Here is a 20,549-nt window from a genome sequence, read left to right as displayed (position 1 = left end):
CTGTTATTTAATGGGGGAAAGAGCAAATAAGACCTACACATTCTCATGAAGTTCAACAAGGACAAGTGCAAAGTCCTGCAATCCCATGCACCGGTGCAGGCTGGGGCTGATGGGCTGGGCAGCAGCTCTGCAGAAAAAGACCTGGGGGTGAGAGTGGACGAGAAGATGGACATGAGTCAACACTGTGCCCTTGGTATCAAGAAGGCTACTGGCATACTGGGCTGCACTGGTAGAAGCGTTGCCAATAGATTGAGGGCAGTGATTTTTCCCCTCTATTCAGCACTGGGGAGGCCACATCTGGAGTCCTGTGTCCAGTTTTGGGCCCCACTACAGAAAGGATGTGGACAAATTGGAGACAGACCAGTGGAGGGGAACGAAAATGGTTTGGGGGCTGGGCATGGGCAACTGGTGCCCCCCCCCCCCCCCCGAGTATGGGGGGGCACCAGATCACCAATGGAGCAGAGGGGGCAGTAGCCAATTGCCGAGCCAGCAGCAAAACTGGACGTGCACTTCCAGTTTCGCAGCTGGCACTTCCAGGGGGTGCACGGCCGATCTCAGGGGGTGCACAGGCACCCATGTGCACCCCCTATGCATGGCCAATGAGGCGCAAGGAGGCATGCACATGGCTTGCAAGGAGGAGCTGATGGAACTGGGCTTACTGAGTCTGCAAAAGAGAAGACGGAGGCAGGGATTAAATAGCAGCCTTCACCTCCCTGCAGGGGGGTTGCAAAGAGGATGGAGCTGAATGATCCTCCCATGAGACTCCACCTACCAGATCCCTTAGATTGTCAAAGTCTATTTAATTGCAACTCAATGGCCTTCTTCTGTTGCTCTCATTCCTTCCACTACTCACCAGCTGCCACATTTCCCTGCCTTCTGGCTTGTTTCAAACTAATACACTGTCTACTCAGACAACTACCCCTCTACTCAAAATAAAAGACAGAGAGAAGAGCTGCTCCCCCAGAGGTTACCTGTCTTCTGGAAGAAGAAGTTGCCCCAACACAGCCTAAGAACTTGAACACCTCTTTTCTAATAGACATCTGGGCCAAGATCTCAGCAACAACCTGTCCTGCCTCTGATTAGGTGTTCAATACCAGATCCCTATCACAATATGTCCCCTACTCCTTTTCCTCTTTGATCATCACCCAGAGACATTCAAGGAGCCTGTCTCATTGTTCCTGAACATCAAAGCAAGTATATCCAGGTCTCTTCCCTTTCTCCTTCCCCCACCTATTTCCTGACCAAGCTGTGATTTCACCCACCAAGTCTCTGCTGATGCTATACACCCACCTTCATTGTTCTTATCCAATTAACACAGTCATTCACCCCAGACATCAAACAAAGTTCAAAGAAACCAAAAGTCAAAAGAGTCACGCTGCCAAAAATCCTGGGATTCAAATAAAAAACTAAGACAATGCATTTCAAAGATAGTACGTGTGTACTTAAGATTTTAAACGGTCCTTCTGTTAAGGGTTGCAAGCTTGGTTCAAGCAAGCCTGAAGCACTGAATGCCTCCTTCCTTTTTGTTTAGAAAAAGGGAAAGATGCTGAATTTCTCATAATCCCATGACTGGAGGAGCTGAAGCATTGAGGAAAAAACCCACCAAATAGAAAAAAAAGACTCAAGCTAAAAGTCCCAAGAACTGCCAGTTGCATCTAACAAGTGCATGTGCACCAAAGTGCATGATTTCAGCATCAGAAAGGAAAAGACGACTCAGAATAAAGTCCCAAGAACTGCCAGTTGCATCTAACAAATGTACATGCACCAAGGTGCAGGATTTAAGTGTAATCAAGCAATCAATGAGTTTTTGGTGACCGTGTAGCAATAGTGGAGGCAAGAATCAAACCCAGTCAAGTAAGGGAATCTCTCACAAGTAATGAGGGCTAAAGCTCAGCTCCTTAGAAGTACTGAAGTACATAAATCCCACTGAAAGCAAAGCCTAAAATCTCTCTGGGGCATTAGGCCATTTTTGATTCATAGATCACTGAACCATGGCTACTCAAATTCAAACACACACAGACACAGCCACTCATCACCCAGCAAAACCAAACGGTTTGTCAGTGCAATGCACGGTTTATTTTTGCAGAGCAGAAACATTATGGCAGAGGCATTTATTTACTGGTCTGCAGCTCTGGCTAGAGCTCTGTCCCATCTCAACAGCCAAATAATAAATCAATGGAAGCCAAAGAATTGGAGGAGGGGGTTCAGTTGCAAAGAGAAAAGGGATGTTTTAAATGCATCTACTGATTTTTCACTTAAGTAAGGGATTTGACTGATTCTGTGAAAGTGAGAGAGAAAGTCTGCAGAGTAGCGCTTATCCCCAAGGAGCAAAGTGATCTCAGCCAGCGCAAGATAGCTTAGAAAAGTAGTAACACTGCAAAAACCCAGAATTAAGAGAATCAGCCCTCACCAGCTTCACCCCTCTGGCTCCTGCAAGGTGCCTCTCTCCTCTGGAGTCCATCCTCCAGATACAGTGATGGTTCCCCAGGTTGGGAGCAGAGGCATCCCACCTCCGAGTGGACGTGCACAGCTTTGCTCCAGGGTCTGCTTTTTGGGTCCTGCCCTCAGTCCAGATCAACCTTGTATGCTGCTTTCAGCTGCAGTATTGGCTCAAGGAGGGCCTTTCCATCTAGGTTCACCAATTGACTTGTGCTCTTGGCTTGGTTTCAAAAGCACCATCAGCTATTAGCCAGAAGGAGATTGTACCGGGCTTCTCTATCTCACCCAGAAAAGAAGCATTTTTCCCAGGGCTTTGGGAGGCTGTCTGATCAGAGTCCTGCCCCAGCTCCCATTGGCTCGACAGCCACACCTGTTCATCAGGTGTTTGCTTTTAAGCATTATGGTTTCTAACCTGCACTCTTTAAATCTCAGGCAGGTGGCAGCCTTGGATAGCAAATGCAATTGCAGTGCTCAGTCTGGATCCCAGAACTGCAGTCTTATCACATGCCAGGCTTACTGTAAAAAACAAACAAACCCAAGACTTCAAAGTGCCTTTATTGTACTGCAGAGAGCATCTCAGCCAATGCTAGGGCCATTGCAATTTATGTAGCTAACAAGGTTAATGCGAACAAACATGTGGAAAGGGATAATGAGCATTGCTCCTCAGAGCTCCAGACAACAATTAGAGAGCAGGAAGTAGGGAGCAAATGGTTTTCCCTCTGCTACTGTAGGAGTCTTACAGTCTCCTCTGAAGCACCTGGGGCTGGTCCCTGCCAGGGACAGAACAGGGGAGGAGATGCACCTCCGCGTCTACCTTTTGCCACTGTTTCAATCAATCTTCCCTGACTGTAATGCTCCTCGAAAGCAAAGGTGTCCTGGGTATATGCGGTCCTGTAAGCTGCGATGATCATCCTCTGGATTTCACTGACAGCCATAAACTCTCCAAAATACATTACTGGCTCTGTCTGTGGTTATAGGAGTCTTATTCATTTCAGCGTTAAGCCAATTTCAAAGAGGAAGCATTAAGCAATTTGGTAAATTGTCATTCCTATTGAAATGTCTTGATCTGTGTCTTGTAAGAGACAGTTTTCATAGTTTCTATGGGGAGCGACGTCTCTGAAAAGAAAGAGTGAAATATAAGATCATAAAAAAATGAAATAAAAGATGATCTACATGTATATGAATGTCACATATATGCTAACATGATACACACATATATAGACATTTTATTATATATTGATAAGGATAGATAGATATGAAAAGAAAGAATGAAATAAAAGATCACACACACACCCCCCCCTATATACATACACACATATACACAAACACACACACACACACATATACAAATATACAAACACAAACACACACACCCCTACACACACACACATATATATACAAACACACACACCCCTACACACACACACTCACACTCACCCACCTATACACCCACACACACACACACACCCACATATACACACCTACACACACCCACACCCACACACCCCCACACACACAGGGGTGTAGTTTGTAGCTGTGTTGGTCTAAGGACCTTGTCTACATATATATACACACACACACACACACACACACACACACACACGTGTGTTTGTGTATAAATGTCATATATACAAACATGATACACATATATTTAGACACAATATTTTATTATATATTGATAAGGATAGATAGATAGATAGATAGATAGATAGATAGATAGATAATATATGGCATATACTGCACATAACAGGGTCTCCCCTGGCTCTTAACTTGATCTGCTTAGCAGATGGTGAAAGTCTGCCCTGCCTTGTGTACTTTCAAACATGGTAATGAAGACTGGCTCCTGTGAATACTCTAACAAGATCATAACTTTTAAATCCTAGCCAGGACAGCAGCCAACTTCACATAATCACTTTTGATCAGTTCACAGCCTGTTGGTTCACAACAAAGGAGGCCCCAGCCCTGCCCCTGTGCCTACCAATGAGAACTGCATTGGATGGACCTGGCAGTCCCTCTGGGGAGGGTGGGGAAGATAAGGGGACAATGGATCACATGGAGTTTGTAGAAGAGATTAGCTGGGAGGTAGTGGAGATCCAACCCAGGTTTCCTTTATCCAGTCAGTCTGGCTGGTTTTCCTGAGTGGGACTTGGAACTGGAAAGCCAAGGCCAACCTGTCAGCAGGTTTGATAATAATGCTGAACTCTAAGCTACAGGGGTGTAGGTTGTAGCCGTGTTGGTCTAAGGATATAGGCAGACCTCAAAGCTTGCTACATGTTTTTTTTTTTCCCAACTATTTAAGTTGGTCTAATAAAAGATACCAGATTCACCCAAAGAACCTTGTCTGCCTAACTCAAAGTTAGCATTTTTCATCAGCAAATCTCAGTGAGCGTTACCAAACAGATCTGTCTCATTCTCCTTGTCGTATTTGGGATGCATGGACCTAGTAGAATCGTGGATGCTTATATTACCTTTAGTCTCTTTAATTCACTTATAATGACTTCATACATGCACAAGTGATTGGCTTGGGCTACGTCTGTGGCTCCATTCTCCCGCTCCCCTTCTTCTGCACCCCCCGTCCTCAACAAGCCCTGATCACTTTTTGATTCTCACTCCAATGGTCCTGTATCGTTGCACTCCTTGTTTTACAGATGGGGAAATTCAGGCTGGGGCAATAAAATGAGTTGCCTAAAATCACCCTGCAGGCTAGATGAGAGATCGAACCCATGTCTCATAAGTACCAGTCTATTACGCTGTCCCCTAAACCACACTGCCTCTGCGTTGGGTGAAGTCAAGGACGCCCTCCGGGTTACACATGGGGTATTCTGGGGTCCTAAATTGACAGTGTATGTTATGCTATGAAGCTATTCATGCCTCATGGGCTTGGACTGCATTGCAAAGCTCTGCAAAGTGAGAGATGTTGACTGCAGATAGGAAAAGATCATACCTCAAAGCCAGCAAAACCCCTGGAGGAGTGAAGGGAAAGCAGCGGCCCAGTGAACCAGTGCGGTGACCACAGGCAAGGAACAACCATCTCCTAACTACCAAGCCTTGAATGCTTCCCCAGGCAAAGCTGGCCTCTGGGGCACTGGCAAAGCAACCAGTTTCACCAGCTTCTGCCTGGTTTCCAGGGCTGTTACCTTTGCTACACCCTTCAGACACTGGTGTTAGCACGCATTGAGGTTTTCACGGTGATTATTGGACCTGGAGGAGATCAGCTCAGCTGGCCATGAAGTGGGGGTCTGATGTACGCTACGGAGGCTGTAACAAGTAGTTGATTGTTGGCAACCATAGCCATACAGTACCAGCCCCCAAAGGCAAAAGTATCAAGTTTAGTCTATTCAGCAGAGGTTGGGAATCACACAAATAATGCAGATCTCACAGACATGCAATCTGTTTTCTGCCTCTGTAAGCTAAGTCCCATTCCACTAAAGTCACCGAGGGTTGCAATGGTGTGCAAAACAGGGGGCCTGGGTTTCTGTAACTCACTGATTCTCACCATAAAGTGCCCCGAGATCCTTTTAAGGGTGCCGTGGGGTGCCACACGATATTAGCAATGGGTGCAGACACCTGCACATCATTCACAAGATAAACCCAGAGATTTCAGATAGGAGACCAGAGTGTCAAGGCTATTCTGCCCTGTTATGGGCTTGCTGAGTTCTTTGCAAGAATTGCTTTAATATTTTTCTGTCGTCAAGAAACAAGTGAAAACTGACAGCTGGCATTTTCCGAGAGATGTCTCGAGTCTAATAAGGGGGTTTGGAGTCTGATGAGGGGTCTTGAGTCTGACAAGGCTAAGAAGCACTGCTGTAACTGAGCAAATCTATCCATAGGCATCGGCTATTTTTTCCCTGGCACTGACAAAGCTATTCAAATTACACTGCTTCGGCCATTTATTCCAGGCAGAATGCTTCATTTGAAGCACGATGGGTTTTATGTACCTGCCGGTGTTGAAGTATAAATGCTAAGCACAAGATTTACCCCATTACATAAGCATTATGCTTTGGCCACAAAACCGGCCAGATGTTTCTGCTAATGGGCAGGCTTTCAGCGGGCCGTGGAGAATGGGGAATGGCTCAAGGGTGTTTTACAAGGGGGCTCGTAACAGAGGCTTTCTATCTGCAAATACTTCTGCAGCAGCAGCAGAGAAGTAGCGTTGCTCCATGAAACTTCATCTGCAGTGGGTGGGAAATATTCATCTGAACGTGCCAGACAGAATGGCACGTGGTTGATTTGTTTCTACCTGCTACTGGATAGGACATTATATATGTTCAAATGGGTGTGCTTCGTGGCTAGTGGAGGCCTGTGATGGAGCTGTAAGATCAAATTCTAATGATGCTAATAACCATGGCCAACATTGGGGTACCCACACCCAGAACCCAGCCCAAAATGCAAAGACCCTAGGTCTGCTACCAGCCTCAGGACCTGGCTCATAATATAACTGCCTACATCACTCTGTAGAGCATGGCCAGTCAGCTCAGTGGCGGTACCACCTGAACAGAGCTGTATTGTTTGCAGTTCGGGGGGTAGCCACCCAGAAACAATACAGTTGTGTTCATGTGATGTTGCAAGTAGGATCATGGCAGGGACATGTCTGGAGCACATGTTAGCAACCTTATACAAAAGCAGGATGTTAGCCACTGTGGTCCTTACCTAAAACAGGTTTGGATGTGATGTCTTGTGTTGGGTCAGGGCTGACGGTAGCTTTACTGAGTTTTAGGTTATGGGTTTGTCTGGGATGGCTTAGATAGGGATATTTCTGCCTCAGGCAGGGGGTTGGACTAGATGACCTCTGGAGCCCTACATCTCTATGGTTGTATGATTACCTCTATCTCTTCATAGATGCAGCATGACACTGCCTGGAAAATGCTCGAGAGGGTTGGTTGGTATGCAACCAGGTTTCCAAATTTTGAAGAGAAAATCTTTCAGAGTTTTTGGGTGTGTCTATATGTGCATGTAAGAGTGCCTAAATTTAATCTGCATTAAACGGGTTTAGCCAGGCGTCTACATGTGCAGGCGTTACAATGCATTACCATTTTGTGTGGACTGACTTGGGAATAAAGTTAGTCCTTAATGTGGACTAAAGGTGGTCCCACGTCAGTCCACACACACACACACACACACACAGAGTTAATGTGCTTTAACACATTTACATGTGCGTTAATGCACTTTAACTATTTGCGCCTAAACTCGATACCTACATTTAGGCGCAATTTGATACCCGCATTTAGGCACAATTAGCCCCACATCACCATTTTTAAGGCACATTAAGGGCACGCACATGTACACACACGTCCTAATACACCTTAAATTTAGGCTAATGTGCCATAAAGTGTCTCATGTAGATGTGCCCTTTATGGTCACTGGGGCATACCCTCAAAGCTCAGAAGTGCCCCCCAATCTACAAGTTCCCTTATACATACCTAATGTTTTTCCCAGGGAAGTGTCTGTTCTGATGAAATATCCGATTCAGTATTTTCATTGGTGACCAGGGTGTCAGGATGAAATCACTACCACTGAACTTTCCCACTGATGAAGAGACTGGCATGGGGATAAATAATGAGGAAAATGGGACGCTCAAACAGAAGGGTCAAGACTGCTTGCTAAGTTGGAACCTTTCCAACAAAAAGAAATTTAGGTTTAGCCAGATTTGGTTTCCAGCACGTGAAGGGTAGTTATATAGAGGAGGAGTGACAGACTGTTCCCCACGGCCACAGGAGTAACCAGCTTAAAGTGCAACTTAGGTTGCATATTAAGAAGAGCTTTCTGGCTCCAAGGGTGGCTGGGCACTGGAACCGGGGAACTTCTATCCTTGGATGTTTTGAAGAGCAGATTAGACAGACTCTTGGATGAGATGGTTTAGAAGAGATGATCCTGCCTAGAGCAGGAGGGTAGACTAGACCAGCAGTTCTTAAGCTTTTTTTGTACAAGAATCCATTTTTAAACGTTGGTGGGCAGTCTTGACCCAGTGCCCCTCACTCCCAACCTGCTGCCCCCAGGCCCGGGGGGGGGGGGGGGGGGGGGGGGGGGGGGGGGCGCCAGCCGGGGGGATATGGGGCATGAGGGGGCTCCAAGCAAGCAGCTCCTTGCAGGCTGGAACTCTATCAGCCTGCAAAGGAAAAGCCACAGTTTCCCATTTTAAAAGGAGAATTCATTTTTAAAGTTTGTTGATCCATTTTTTAAAGTTTTTTTTTGCAACCCTGTCATATATTCTTGCGACCCACTTTTGAGTCGCAACCCATGGGACTAGACTAGACAAATGGACTCAACACTGCACTAGATGACCTCTGGAGACCCCAGCCAGCCCTGTTTCTCTATAATTCAATACATTTAGAGTCACATGTCAGTGAACAAAAAATGCTGGCTGTACCTATAAGATTACAGACAAAATAACTCTGAAGGGATGTAAGAGTTACAATGGGCAAGCAACTCACTGCGAGGTCCCAGAAGGAAGCTGTGGCATGAATGGGCTAACGTGATCTTTGACTATTGAACATGCGAATGGCAAGGAGAAGAAGGAAGGTTAGTTTTACCTCTGCAGTGGTGTTGGTGAGGCCAACACAGCTCCGGTGTCCACATTTTTTTTTTTTTAAAAGATGTTGAACAACTAGAGAGGGTGAAGGAAAGAGCTACAAAAATGATTCACTGGAAAAGACGCTTTGCAGTAAGAAATGTGTGGACCTACATGTGTATGGATAAGGCAGCAAACAAAGCCCAAGACAAATTTCTGGTACCAAACAAGCAGCACACACCAATGGCTTATAAAATGAGAGACTCATGGGGTTGGAAGCCAACTAGTCCAACCCCTTCTATGAATGCAGGCTGCACTGTTCCTCACCCATTCGAGACAGAAACCCATCCCCCTTTCTTGGGTTTATCCTGGGTCTGATCCTGGGCTTTGACAGTCATTTACCCATGCAGCTTGAATAGCAATTCACTGGAATTAGTGGCCACAGCCCCCCCCCCAAAGTGTCATTTTGGATACTTCACAGGTCCTTAGAGTGGGACAATGCCTTTGTACTTCTCCAGGATCCCAGAATAAGACAAGCCTAGTGGGAAACTGTCTGGTAGTCTGCATGTAGGCAGCCCTGGGCTCTATTCTCAGCTCTGACACGGTCTTCCCTATATGAACTTACGTCACATAAGGCGAGATTTTTTTTAGATGCCTAAAGACAAAGCAACCAGTGGGATTTGGGGACTCAATTAAAATCCCTCTTGGTGTCTGGCTACATTGTTAAGTGCCTCAATCCCTTTATAAGTCGGTCCCTTGCTCTTTCTGCATCTCAGTTCCTACCTCTAAAGTAGAGCTACCTCTTCGCTGTAACAAGATAGTAAGCTGTACTGATATTATGACAGTGAAGACCATAAAAGTGCTTTAAACAGCTGTCATGACCCAGGTAGTTCCTACACACATTTCAGTGATTGCAATACCCGGGCCTCTCAAATGGCATTTACATAAGATTGCTGCTGATAACTTGCTAATTGAATAAATCTGCATTAATTGCTGGCATTATTAACAATGGAACAGTTCCCTAATTCACACTGCGCAAAGCCTGGTTTGCTATCAATGTTAATTAAATGCTCCATTGCCTGACTGCGCAATTACAGCACCGAGAGGGGACAGACCCAAATACAAGTATTTCAGTCATGTTCACTGAAGCTATGCAGCAGCTCAGTTTCCATTCATATCCTGGCTGCTGAATGAGAGATGGGAAGCTGGCTTTCTGTCATTCTTTATTCCAAATGGATTGGATTCTTTTCTCAGTTATTCCCTGGTAAATCAGGAATAAATTCATTGCAAGTGACAAGCTCAACTGGTGTACGGGGGAAGGAGAATAGAGCCAAGGCAGTAATTCAACATCCTGTACACTCCCCTACCCTGGGGGTCTTCAAGAGGAGACTGGACATGCACCTGGCTGGGATCACATGACCCCAGCGCTCTTTCCTGCCCTGGGCAGGGGGTCGGACTCGATCTGCTAAGGTCTCTTCCAACCCCAACATCTATGAGACTTATATTCGCTGCTTTTTATTTGCCATCTAGTCATTGAACCTTCAGTGGTTTGTGTTTTCAAGGCTTTTGCCACAACTATAATGATTAAATGCCTCTTAAAAAGAAATCTTGGATTCTCATATAAATCACCTGTCTCCAGGAACTGGAGTTTTGAAGGAGAAAAATAATGCTTTTGCAAGACTTGGGGTAGAAACGCAAGAGCTCGAAGCACAGAGGTAGATGCTGGATCAGAACCTGAATGGGCGTCCAGCACCCAGAAGCTTTCTGAAGAGGAAGCTTCTCTGGGGCTGCCCCCAAGGGCTGTACTCAGTCACAGTAGACACCGAGAGTCTCAAAAGTGGCCACAAAAGGATGGCACTGGGCAGTCTTGCCAGTGCATTGTGGGTGTGGATGTTGGTTGTAGCTGTGTTGGTCTAAGGACATAGGCAGACAAGGTTCTTTGGGTAGATGCGATATCTTTGGGTAGATACGATACCAGAAGATGGATGTTGATGCCCAAAAGCTTGCAAAGAATAATTTTCTAATGATTTAGTTGGTCTAATAAAATATATTATATCTACCTACCCAAAGAGCCTTGTCTGCCTTGTGGGTGTGGAGCAATTGTGCTGGAGGGCACGTGCTCGATAGCATCCTCTTGGAACGTATCCTCGCTGGGGTGTTGACATGCCCAGCAGGGTTTGCAACCGATTTCAAAATCACCCTTCCAAACATCAGTTTTAAAAATAATACCTTTAAAAAGCTCAGATCCATAGCACAACTTTTTGGGAGGAAGATTGGTTTGAGCCAAAGTGTTGGTTTTTTTTTTGTTTCCCCCCCCCCCCCCGAGCTGCTGAAAATGTCAAAGACGGGTCATTTGAGGTCAATTTAAAAATTACCATAAGTTTGTTTTGTTGCCTGACCATTTAAAAAAAGACAAGGGAAGAAAACAAAATCATAGCATCATCGAGAAGTTGAGCTGGAAAGGAGCTCCAGAGGTCATCTAGTCCAGCCACCTGGCTAAGGCAGAATCAGCCCTATCCAAACCATCCCACACAGATTCATTGTGTAACCTCTTTGTAAAACTACCATCAACCCTGACACACTACATGACGTAACACTGGAACCTGCCACAGGTAAAAGCACAGGGACCACAGTAGCCAACGTCCTGCTTCTACCAAAGGTTGTTATGATACGCTCAAGAGATCCCAGGTAGAGGGCCAACCCCTCGCTATAGAAGGCAACCCCCCAAAAAGTCTACACCAATCTGGCCATGGGGTAAAATTCTTGCTAGACTGCAAATATGGAGATTGGTCTAACCCTGCATGGAGGGGCAAGACCCTCTAGCCAGGAAACTCTGGCTTTACATCCCAGCACGAGCACTGGCACAGCCCAGTCAAAATCCCCAGCTTTGGCTGCAGCCAACACCCAATGTTTCTGAGGAAGGCTTAAACACACCCTGATACACGTAGCTTATAGTAGGGGAGTGAGCAACCAGCAAGCCCCAGAAGCGTGGGACATACCCATAGAAGAACACAGGTATCACTCTGCCTAGAGCATCCCTGACCAGTGGATCTCCAACCTCTTCTTGAAGACCTCCAGTGATGGAGAGTCAACAACTTCCTTCAGTGTCTATTCCATTGCCTCGCTGCTCTGTAAGTGAAGAAGTCTTTTTCTGGATATCCAACCTGAGTCTACTTTCCATGGCTCTATTCACCTTCCTGCTTCTGTATCCCCACCTGACTTCCTCCAACAGTTAGTAATGCACTAATTCCTTTATAGAAATAGTGCTTGACCTTCTGGTCCTGCGAGCCACATAAATAGTACTGGGCCAGTCCATGAGCTGGATCCAGCATGCAGGGTTTGTCCACAGGTGCAATCCAGTGTACTGGCCTGGCCACATGCATTGTGTCATGTGTGGCGTCAGGCCAATCTCATGCACTGGATCCAGTCCCTCATCACCTCGATCCCACATGCTGGATCCGGCTGTGTGCTGCTGACCTAACCCCATGCACCAGCTCCACCCCATGCCTGTATGATCTAGCACACAGCACCACATCATCTAGTCTGCAAGGCTCCCCATAGGTCCAGAGATTTGGGAGTGGAGGAGCTGCAGTTAATGCTGCCACCATTTCCCCACTGCCAAATTTCAGACCTATGAAGAGACCCACAGGCTGGACAACATGGCCTCCCCTCGCTGGCCAGAGCTGGCTCATGGGCCAGAGGTTGATCACCCCTGCTTTGTAGTATCAATGGTTTTCCCTTCCCTAATGTGCTTAAAATCTAGAAGATATTATTTTGCTAGTGCAGGAGCCAAAAAAAAATAGGGCACAGAATAAGAGAAAATGAATGTGTGTGATCCTTCGTTAGGCAGGGCATTGATCACAACCTCCCATTGGCCTCTCCTTCATCAGGTTGCAGTCTCTGGCATGCATTACAGAAGAAGCAGGTTTTGAGGAGAGAGACTTGAAAGAGGAGAATGTGATAACTTAAGACATGTCAGTTGGGAGTTTTTGCCATGTGCCAGAGAGACAGAGACCCGAGACAAAGTGTGAACTTCTAGGATGCATATGCTCAGATCCACATAAAGGTATTTATACTCCTAAGTGATGCTAATGATAATGAGATGCCTCAATGCTTTTCAGGTTCCAGCTCTTAGTATCTTCCATTTCAGGCAGTCTTGTTCATAGGCTAGTATTTCAGGGTCCCTTGCCATTTAAAGTATAGTTTATCATCTCCGAGGACATGGAGATAATAAAAAGTTAAAGAATCACAAGGCGTGTCTACACATGCATTTACACCAGATTAACTTTACTGCCCAGTAAGCAGAAATAGGCCAGCATTGACATGTGCAGGCATTAAAGGTACACGAATGCTGTGTGGACTGACTTGGGACTAAAGTTAGTCCCAAGTCAGTCCATGCACACAGTGCTACTGCACAGTAAGGCATCTAGATGTGCATTACTCTGCAGTAACTAATCAGGCATAAGTTTGATACCTGCATGATGCAGGTATCAAATTTACACTCAAGTTGACATAAGTTGCTATATTTACTGTGCAGTATAGGTATGCATGTGTAGATGTGTCCCAGTACTGCACAGTAATTTTAGTTACTGTACAGTAAATGTGCATGTGTAGACACCTAGAAATTAGTAAACATAAGCGTGCCCCTCATCATTTCCCAAGTTAAAACTGCTTTTGGATTTGATAAGGAAAGGAAAATTTAGGCATAATTTTAACTCTTTTGAAGTTTGTTTGTTAGTAATACCTGGGCCTTTTTGCCCTACATTTAACTATACATTTCCTGAAGGATCAAAAATTACCTTCCAAATATCCAGAAGCAATAAAAAGGGATGGAGTGCTTTAAGAGCTGGAGATATCGGTGTGGAAAGAAAACAAAGGCAATCTGTAATGTGTTTTTATTTTTGCTCTCCCTCCCCTCTCCCAGGGAATGGATGTCTCCATTCAACTCAGATTCACTGGGGAACTGGAAAGAAAGAAAGGGAAGAAAATGGTTTTCAGAAATCAAATAGGAAAGAAACTAGCAGAGTGTTGATGCAAAGAAAAGGTGGAGATGTTGACAGTACACAGGGTGGAAGACACCTATTATTTATAAGGTGTTACTTGGCAGAAGTCAGGAAAAAGATGATGGCTAGAACAGCTCCTATGGCATTATGAAGTTCTTTCTACTGTGTTTCTCTCCTGTCTCACATGTTTTGCTGAGCAAAGCAATGCTGACATTTCAGTTACCTTCAGTGAACATCTGGTTTTATGCTCCTTGGTGCTGAAAGGGGTACCTGGCACCTCTCGGAGCTAAGGCTTTAGGCTCTCTGCAGACTCAGGCAGGCATTACTATAATGGTTCTTGCATGCAGCAGGTTACAAACTGGCTGCTTATATGGAGGAAAGCCACAATCCTGGAAAACAAGAAGAGCTGGCATTTTCCAAAGGGGGCCTTGGGTCTAAAAAAGGGTAAGAACCACTGGTCTAACGGAAGAAGCCCAATTGGACTTAGAGTTGGGATTGTCTCAAAGCTGCTCAACCCAATCATGATGAAGGTGGTTCTGGGCATGCCTACAAACACTCAACAAACAGCAAAGTGAGTGTTTCGGAGAGCCAGGCTTTGGTTTAGCATGGCAGGCAGGCTCTTCCCTTGGTGGATCTAGCCTGTAGTTCAACCCAGCTACTTTTCCCACAATGCCAGCTCATAAGAGGCCTGAAACCGGTCACAGAAGTAGGAAGCCTTGCATCCATGGCCTCTGAAACAGCGGGCCTCCTCAGGGAGGATCTCCTCGGCCCGCCCACCAGTCTCTGGGCAACCGCCCGCCTATCTCGCCCGCCACGCCTTTGATGTTAATTGATTCAATTAAGGTGTCAATTAAGGGGGAGGCTACCCATTTAGTGCCCCAATGCCAGGGGGCGCTCTCTGCGGCTCCTATCCTCCCCAATACCGCAGCCCAAGCCTCGCAGATGGCATCTTGATGTTCACACAACCACCGGCCCCCCCCTGGGCCCCAGAATCATCCCCACAGGATGACCACTCCGCCGTCATCCAGGCTACCTAGCCCCCACAAAGCCATGTTCCCCTCTCAGGTGTGCACAAAGCCATGTTCCCCTCTCGGGTGTGTTCCCCCCGGGACCTTCAGCCACTTGCCCTGACCCACCTCCAGGCCAGTTGGAACTCCAGGCCCCCAGCTCTTGGGCGTCCCTCGCGGTGGGCCCCTGGCCCTTTTGACTCCCATAGTCCTGGCCCCAGCTTGGCCCAGTTGAGGGTACTCTTGCCGCTCACTCGCATCCTCGGGCCTCACTGTGCCACTACTCCCTTTCTCCTAGGGGCAACCACAGCACCATGCCCTATACTCAATCACGCTTTCGGGGTCTGCCCTCTCTGGGCCCCTCACAACACTGGCCCTCCAGGCCCCCCAACAAACACAAGGGTAACCCACCCAGTGGTGGTGGGAGCTAGGGGTTAAGGCACCCCGACCCACCTTTCACCAGGGTGATAACTGGCCTGGCATTTCTTGGGGGCTCCCACGCCCCTGAGAGCCCCACCAGGCCGCCCACTCCCAGCAGGGTGCAGTTTCAGGTCATGCCCAGGACCAGGAGCCTCCTTACCATCCCCTTGCAGCTCCCCCTTACCTCCAGGTCATTCACAGCAGTCCTACAGCCAGGCAATGTTGCTGCCTGGCCCCTGCAGCCAAACTGCCTTGCTTATATAGGCAGCCCTTGCCTCAAAATGGCTGCCCTCATCAGGCACCTGGAGGCTGCCAGCTCCAGGCCCTTAAAGTGGCAGGCACACACAGTGCCCTGCCACAGCCTCCAAACCTCAGCACCCGGTTGTGTGGCTGCTAGCCAATGCTTGATTTAGAAGCACAGGGAAGTAGAGCTCGAAGGGTCCTTGCAAGGTCATTTAGTCCAGCCCCCTGCTCAAGGCAGGACCATCCCTGATGAAACCATCCTAGCCAAGTGCTTGTCTAACCTGATCTTTTAAAAATGACCAAGGATGGACATGCCACAGCCTCTTTGATTTCCCTGGCTGGAATTTAAGATCATTGTGCCTTGTCCTGTCCTCACCATTCACAGAAAATACTCCATCCCCATCCTCCGAAAAGCTCCCCTTCAGGCATTTAAAGACTATTCCCAACCCCCCCCCCCTCTCAACCTTCTCATCTCCAGACTAAATAACCCTGGTTCTTTCAGCCTTTCCTCATAAAGCCGTGTGTCCTATACCGCTAATCATTTGTGTGTGCGCCTGTGCATGCGCACATAAGGAAGGAATTTATATTATGAATATATGAATATGTAAAAGCAACGCTGGAGTCAACTGAACAGTGGTTAAAATGAGTATATATCCATATGCATAATATGTATATAGAACAGTGACTCTCTCTCTCTCTACATATGTGTGTGTGTGTATATATATTTTATGTGTGTGTGTGTATATATATATATATGTTAATCGGCATTATATATTCTCAAGTATTCATTTTAAGTATTCATATATATTCATAAATATGAAAGTTTTCTTTGTACTTATTCGAAATGGTATGAGCACAAGCTGTATTCCCAGAATGTTTTGTACTTGTGTTAAGCTCTATGAGGAAAATGTCTTAACTGTTGGATTGCTGCAGGCTCCAAAGGACATAGCAGAGAGACAGAATTTATTACTTTCTTAGCGAAAACTGTACAGGGTGAGCTAGGGAGAAACTGGGAGAGTATATCCTTGGGATTTGCTAATTCTTCAAATGTGAAACACGGTAAGATAAAATAAAATAAACCCCACCTCAAAACAAGCATGACACCTGAGGTGGTAAAAGAATGTGCTCAGTAAGTTGTAAACCATAGAGGTATAAATGATGGTCTTTAAAATTGGGATGAGCTGCCTGCATACCACAGCTGGAGTAGCAGGCATATTATTTTGACTCACTGAAATGTAATTGTATCTTGCTGTTTGATTAGATTCCCAGAATCCCAGAAAATGAGAGTTGGAAGGGATCCCATCTAGATTTTCACTCCTTCCTTCTTCAGTGTTAGCATCATGGGCCTGTTTCTCCACTGCAAAGGGGTAGAGAAAGTTGAGCACATGCTGATATCCCATGTTCTTGTGATACAAGGAGACAACCCACTCACATTAATTGCTTACAACTGATCCCAGGCAATCCACTGATGCATGCTGAGCCCACACAACTCAAGTTGCAGCGAGGGAAGTTGAGGTTAGATATCTGGAAAAGCTTTCTCATGAGGAGTAGTAAAGCACTGGAGCAGGTCACCCAGAAAGGTTGTGGACTCTCCATCCTTGGAGGTTTTTAAGACCCTACTAAACAAAGCCTTGGCTGGGATGATGTAGTTAGGACCGGTCCTGCTTGGAGCAGGGGGTTGGACTAGATGTGACCTCCTGACGTCCCTTCCCATCCTCATTTTCTATGATTTTATAAAAACTCATTGCCACAAGCTGGAATAGAGGCCACAAGGTGGAATTGATTTAGGATTCAAACAGAGTTGAACCTTTGTTGTTATAACATGAATATCCAGAGTTGTGTTAGAGAGGATGGGGGAAAGTAAACTCAGATGGGTCGAAGAGAGGCAACCTGGTGGCTTCTGGACATAAGCAAGTTTAGGTTCATGCAGGGAAGTTATTCTATAATGACCCACTTCAGTGCTTTCTTATCCTCTCTCTGAGCAGGATAGGCGATACTGGACTGGGTGGATCATCATTCTGACCAAGAATGGAGATTCCTGTATTTTCAGGCATAGTCAGATATTTAGGAGTCACACACAGGCCTAGACAGGAGGGACAAATCCTAAACCAAGGGGCCAGCTCTTTAACTCATCACAATTCAATGTAGGGGGATGTGAGATGCAAGGGATTTGGGGTCAGTTCCTGGTTCTCTTGCTAACTTTGTGGAAGTCACTTAATCTAGTCTCCTAAGGGAGTGGCGTGTCAGTGACCATGTCAGGGAGGCTGGGAGGGTAAGATCTGCACCATGCTCAGGTCGTATGGTGGCAAAGGGTTGGGGAAGACAGATGGGTTCCCCTACAGTCTGTGAGTTCCCATCCCCTGAAGTTAATGAGTTCCCATCTTGGACATCTCCTTTCTGCTTTGATGTTAACCTGGTGGCATGCACAAAACACTGAACAAAGCCCAACCCCCTTCTCTCTTTCTCTTCTCGCCAGTCATAACCTTGTGCTGTATCTTCAAGTGTCGGATCCCCCGGACCAGGAAGGAGATTGAGGCGAGGTACATGCAACGGAAAGCCGCCAAGACGTATGCAGATAAACTGGATACCGTGCCACCGCTCGATGAACTGACCGAGATCCCTGGAGGTACCCGGCTCCTCTCCTGGGGTTACTTTGCTTGCAGGGACACAAAAGGCCAGCCCCTCCAGTGGGTTTCACCAGTAGATCTAGCTCTATGGTGCCCTTTGCAAAGCCCTTGTGCTTTGCACTCTGCACTCGCATGCTAACGCTTGAAGCAGCAAACACTGCCCGTGAGATGAAAGGGACTGATGTTCTGCTGGTGAAAATCAGCCTAGCTGATTGCAGGTCAATGGAGGAAGATCCTCCAGTGATATGAACCAGAGCAGGTGGGTTGAAGTCAATACATTTAAGCAAGGTGAGGATCAGACTCGTGTTTCCATTCATGGGACCAGATGTCAGGGAGCAAGTCAGTTGTGAATATTTCAAATTACCTTTCCATGGTCTGCTGATTTAGACTGGCCAGGCCCATCTCTCTCACTATGATACTCTTACCCTCTCCTTTCCTCTCACTTATTTCTCCTGCTTCTGTGCCCTAGGCTCTACTGAAAGCCTCCCGACTCTCTCTGGCCATATCCAGTCCAGACCTCTCAACTCTCTGCCCGTGGTAAAAGAAGAAGACGAAATGGCCCTGCAAGGAAATTAGCAGGACTGTCTGTCTGTCTGTCTGTGGCTTCTCCTTCCCATGGCTTCATAGGAGACCCTTCACACCAGGACGTTGGGATCACTCATCTCCTTTCCTTTCTTATGTTTAACACTTTTTACTCTCTTAATAGCATTTTCCTAAGATGTTTCTTCTTTACACTGCTCTACATATCCAGCCAAGGGTCAATATTTTTTACAGGAACTTGGAGCTTCGTTGACTCAGGATATTATATTCTGGGGCATGAAGGGAGGCAGGAAAGAGGATTTTTATAAATGTGTAGCAAAAGGCACTGTTTTAGGGTGAAAGAAAACCAGAGGAACAGAGACCCTGAAACAGCAAAACTTCTAAGGTCAGGCCAAACTGCAAACAAAAGGAGCCCAGATCCTCCAAGGTGTATAGGTACATATGTCCTGTAGAAATCAGTCACCTTTGAAGACCTGGACCATGAGATCTGATGCAATGTACACTTAAACTGATGCAAAGGACCAGAGATTTTGAAGGGTTAGACTGTCAGCTAGTATCATTTTGATATAACCCTAATGCATTAAAGGAACCTATGCCAAACTGTGACGTCTCTTGTCCTGGCCTAAGGGAGTGCCTTGCTAGAGTCATCAGAGACCCAAAGGACATTGAGCCAAGTCTTATTCCTATTTTTGCCATTGAGTAAGTAGGCCAATAAATTAGAGGTCCAAGGGCCACCTGAACCATTGGCTCACATGGTTAAGGCACATCAGACTCTGAAGCCAACAACACACAAGGGAATGATGAGTCTAACATCCTATCTGGATACCTGTGACTCCCAGCCCAAATAGCCAAGTGCCCATTTACAGTTGGGTTGACTAGACTCCAAATCAAGGCACTGAACTGGATGCATAGTAAGCCACCTTTACCCATGTACTCCTGCACCCCATCCATCTGTGAGATACATCTCGCAAAACCAATGGATCCAGGGAGTTTTTTGTCCCAGGGAGACTGAACGAGTAGGAATGACCATGGAAACCATTTTGTCCTTGAAGTATGAAACTAGGTGCAAACAGATGGACAAAGGTGACTTTCTTTGCATCAGTATTTACACTGAAGATGTTTAAAATGGAAAGAAGGTCCACCTATGCAAAGGGAATGTAAAATTCTGCCACACTGATGTAGTAGCATTTTGCATTCACGTTGCATAATTATGAATTATTTATTATGCATCATTTACATGATTATTCACTATTATTTATGCAATGCCTAGTAGCCCCAGTCATGGACTAGGAACACAGGCAAGGGGAAAAAAAGCAAATTGTTTTAATTACCAACTGATTAAGCACTTCAAAGATAAAGCCACTGTGTAAGTGCCAAATGAATCACAATGATGTAATGATTGTCACATAGGATTAAGTATTATTGCCTTTTAATATTTGCACCTCTCTGGTGGATGGTTATGGATAGAAGACCCGAGCTGTGAATGGGGTCTGTGTTTTGAAGACTGTACATAGAGGGTGCCACTGCTGTTGGAGAAATATAAGAGATGGCTTAGCACTGTGAGTGTAATGTCGTCTTATTGATGCGAGTCATTCACTTTAGTCTGATATGAGTGGTGCAAGCAGGACTCGAGCTGGTGCCATGTGTCCTGTGAGCTGGATCAGTTGTCCCCCCATGACTACTTTGTAAACCTCCGAGGAGTGTATCCTCATTGCCAGGCTATGGGCTATGCTCTGAGCACCATCCGCCTCCCCCAAATCCT

The 20,549-nt window shown here is 46.2% G+C and overlaps 1 protein-coding gene and 1 long non-coding RNA gene across 2 annotated transcripts in view; one reads left to right on the top strand and one right to left on the bottom strand.

Annotated features, from left to right (window-relative positions):
• The window catches only part of TMIE (transmembrane inner ear), a 38,477-nt gene extending 19,654 nt beyond the window's left edge, over positions 1–18,823 (top strand). The window contains exons 3-4 of the mRNA XM_025207363.1: positions 18,097–18,246; positions 18,717–18,823. Coding sequence (XP_025063148.1) covers positions 18,097–18,246; positions 18,717–18,823 — 257 coding nt within the window. The remainder of the gene's footprint in view (positions 1–18,096; positions 18,247–18,716) is intronic.
• Positions 2,971–15,599, bottom strand: LOC102376621. Its single transcript, XR_324166.3, has 3 exons — positions 15,562–15,599; positions 14,174–14,339; positions 2,971–3,555 (listed from the first exon to the last, which is right to left on the bottom strand). It is a non-coding gene; the product is annotated as an uncharacterized LOC102376621 (long non-coding RNA).
• Positions 18,824–20,549: the final 1,726 nt, after the last annotated feature.

Source organism: Alligator sinensis, unplaced genomic scaffold (assembly GCF_000455745.1).
Source record: "Alligator sinensis unplaced genomic scaffold, ASM45574v1 scaffold1298_1, whole genome shotgun sequence".
Lineage (NCBI taxonomy): Eukaryota > Metazoa > Chordata > Crocodylia > Alligatoridae > Alligator > Alligator sinensis.
This window is presented reverse-complemented; position numbering and strand designations above follow the sequence as displayed.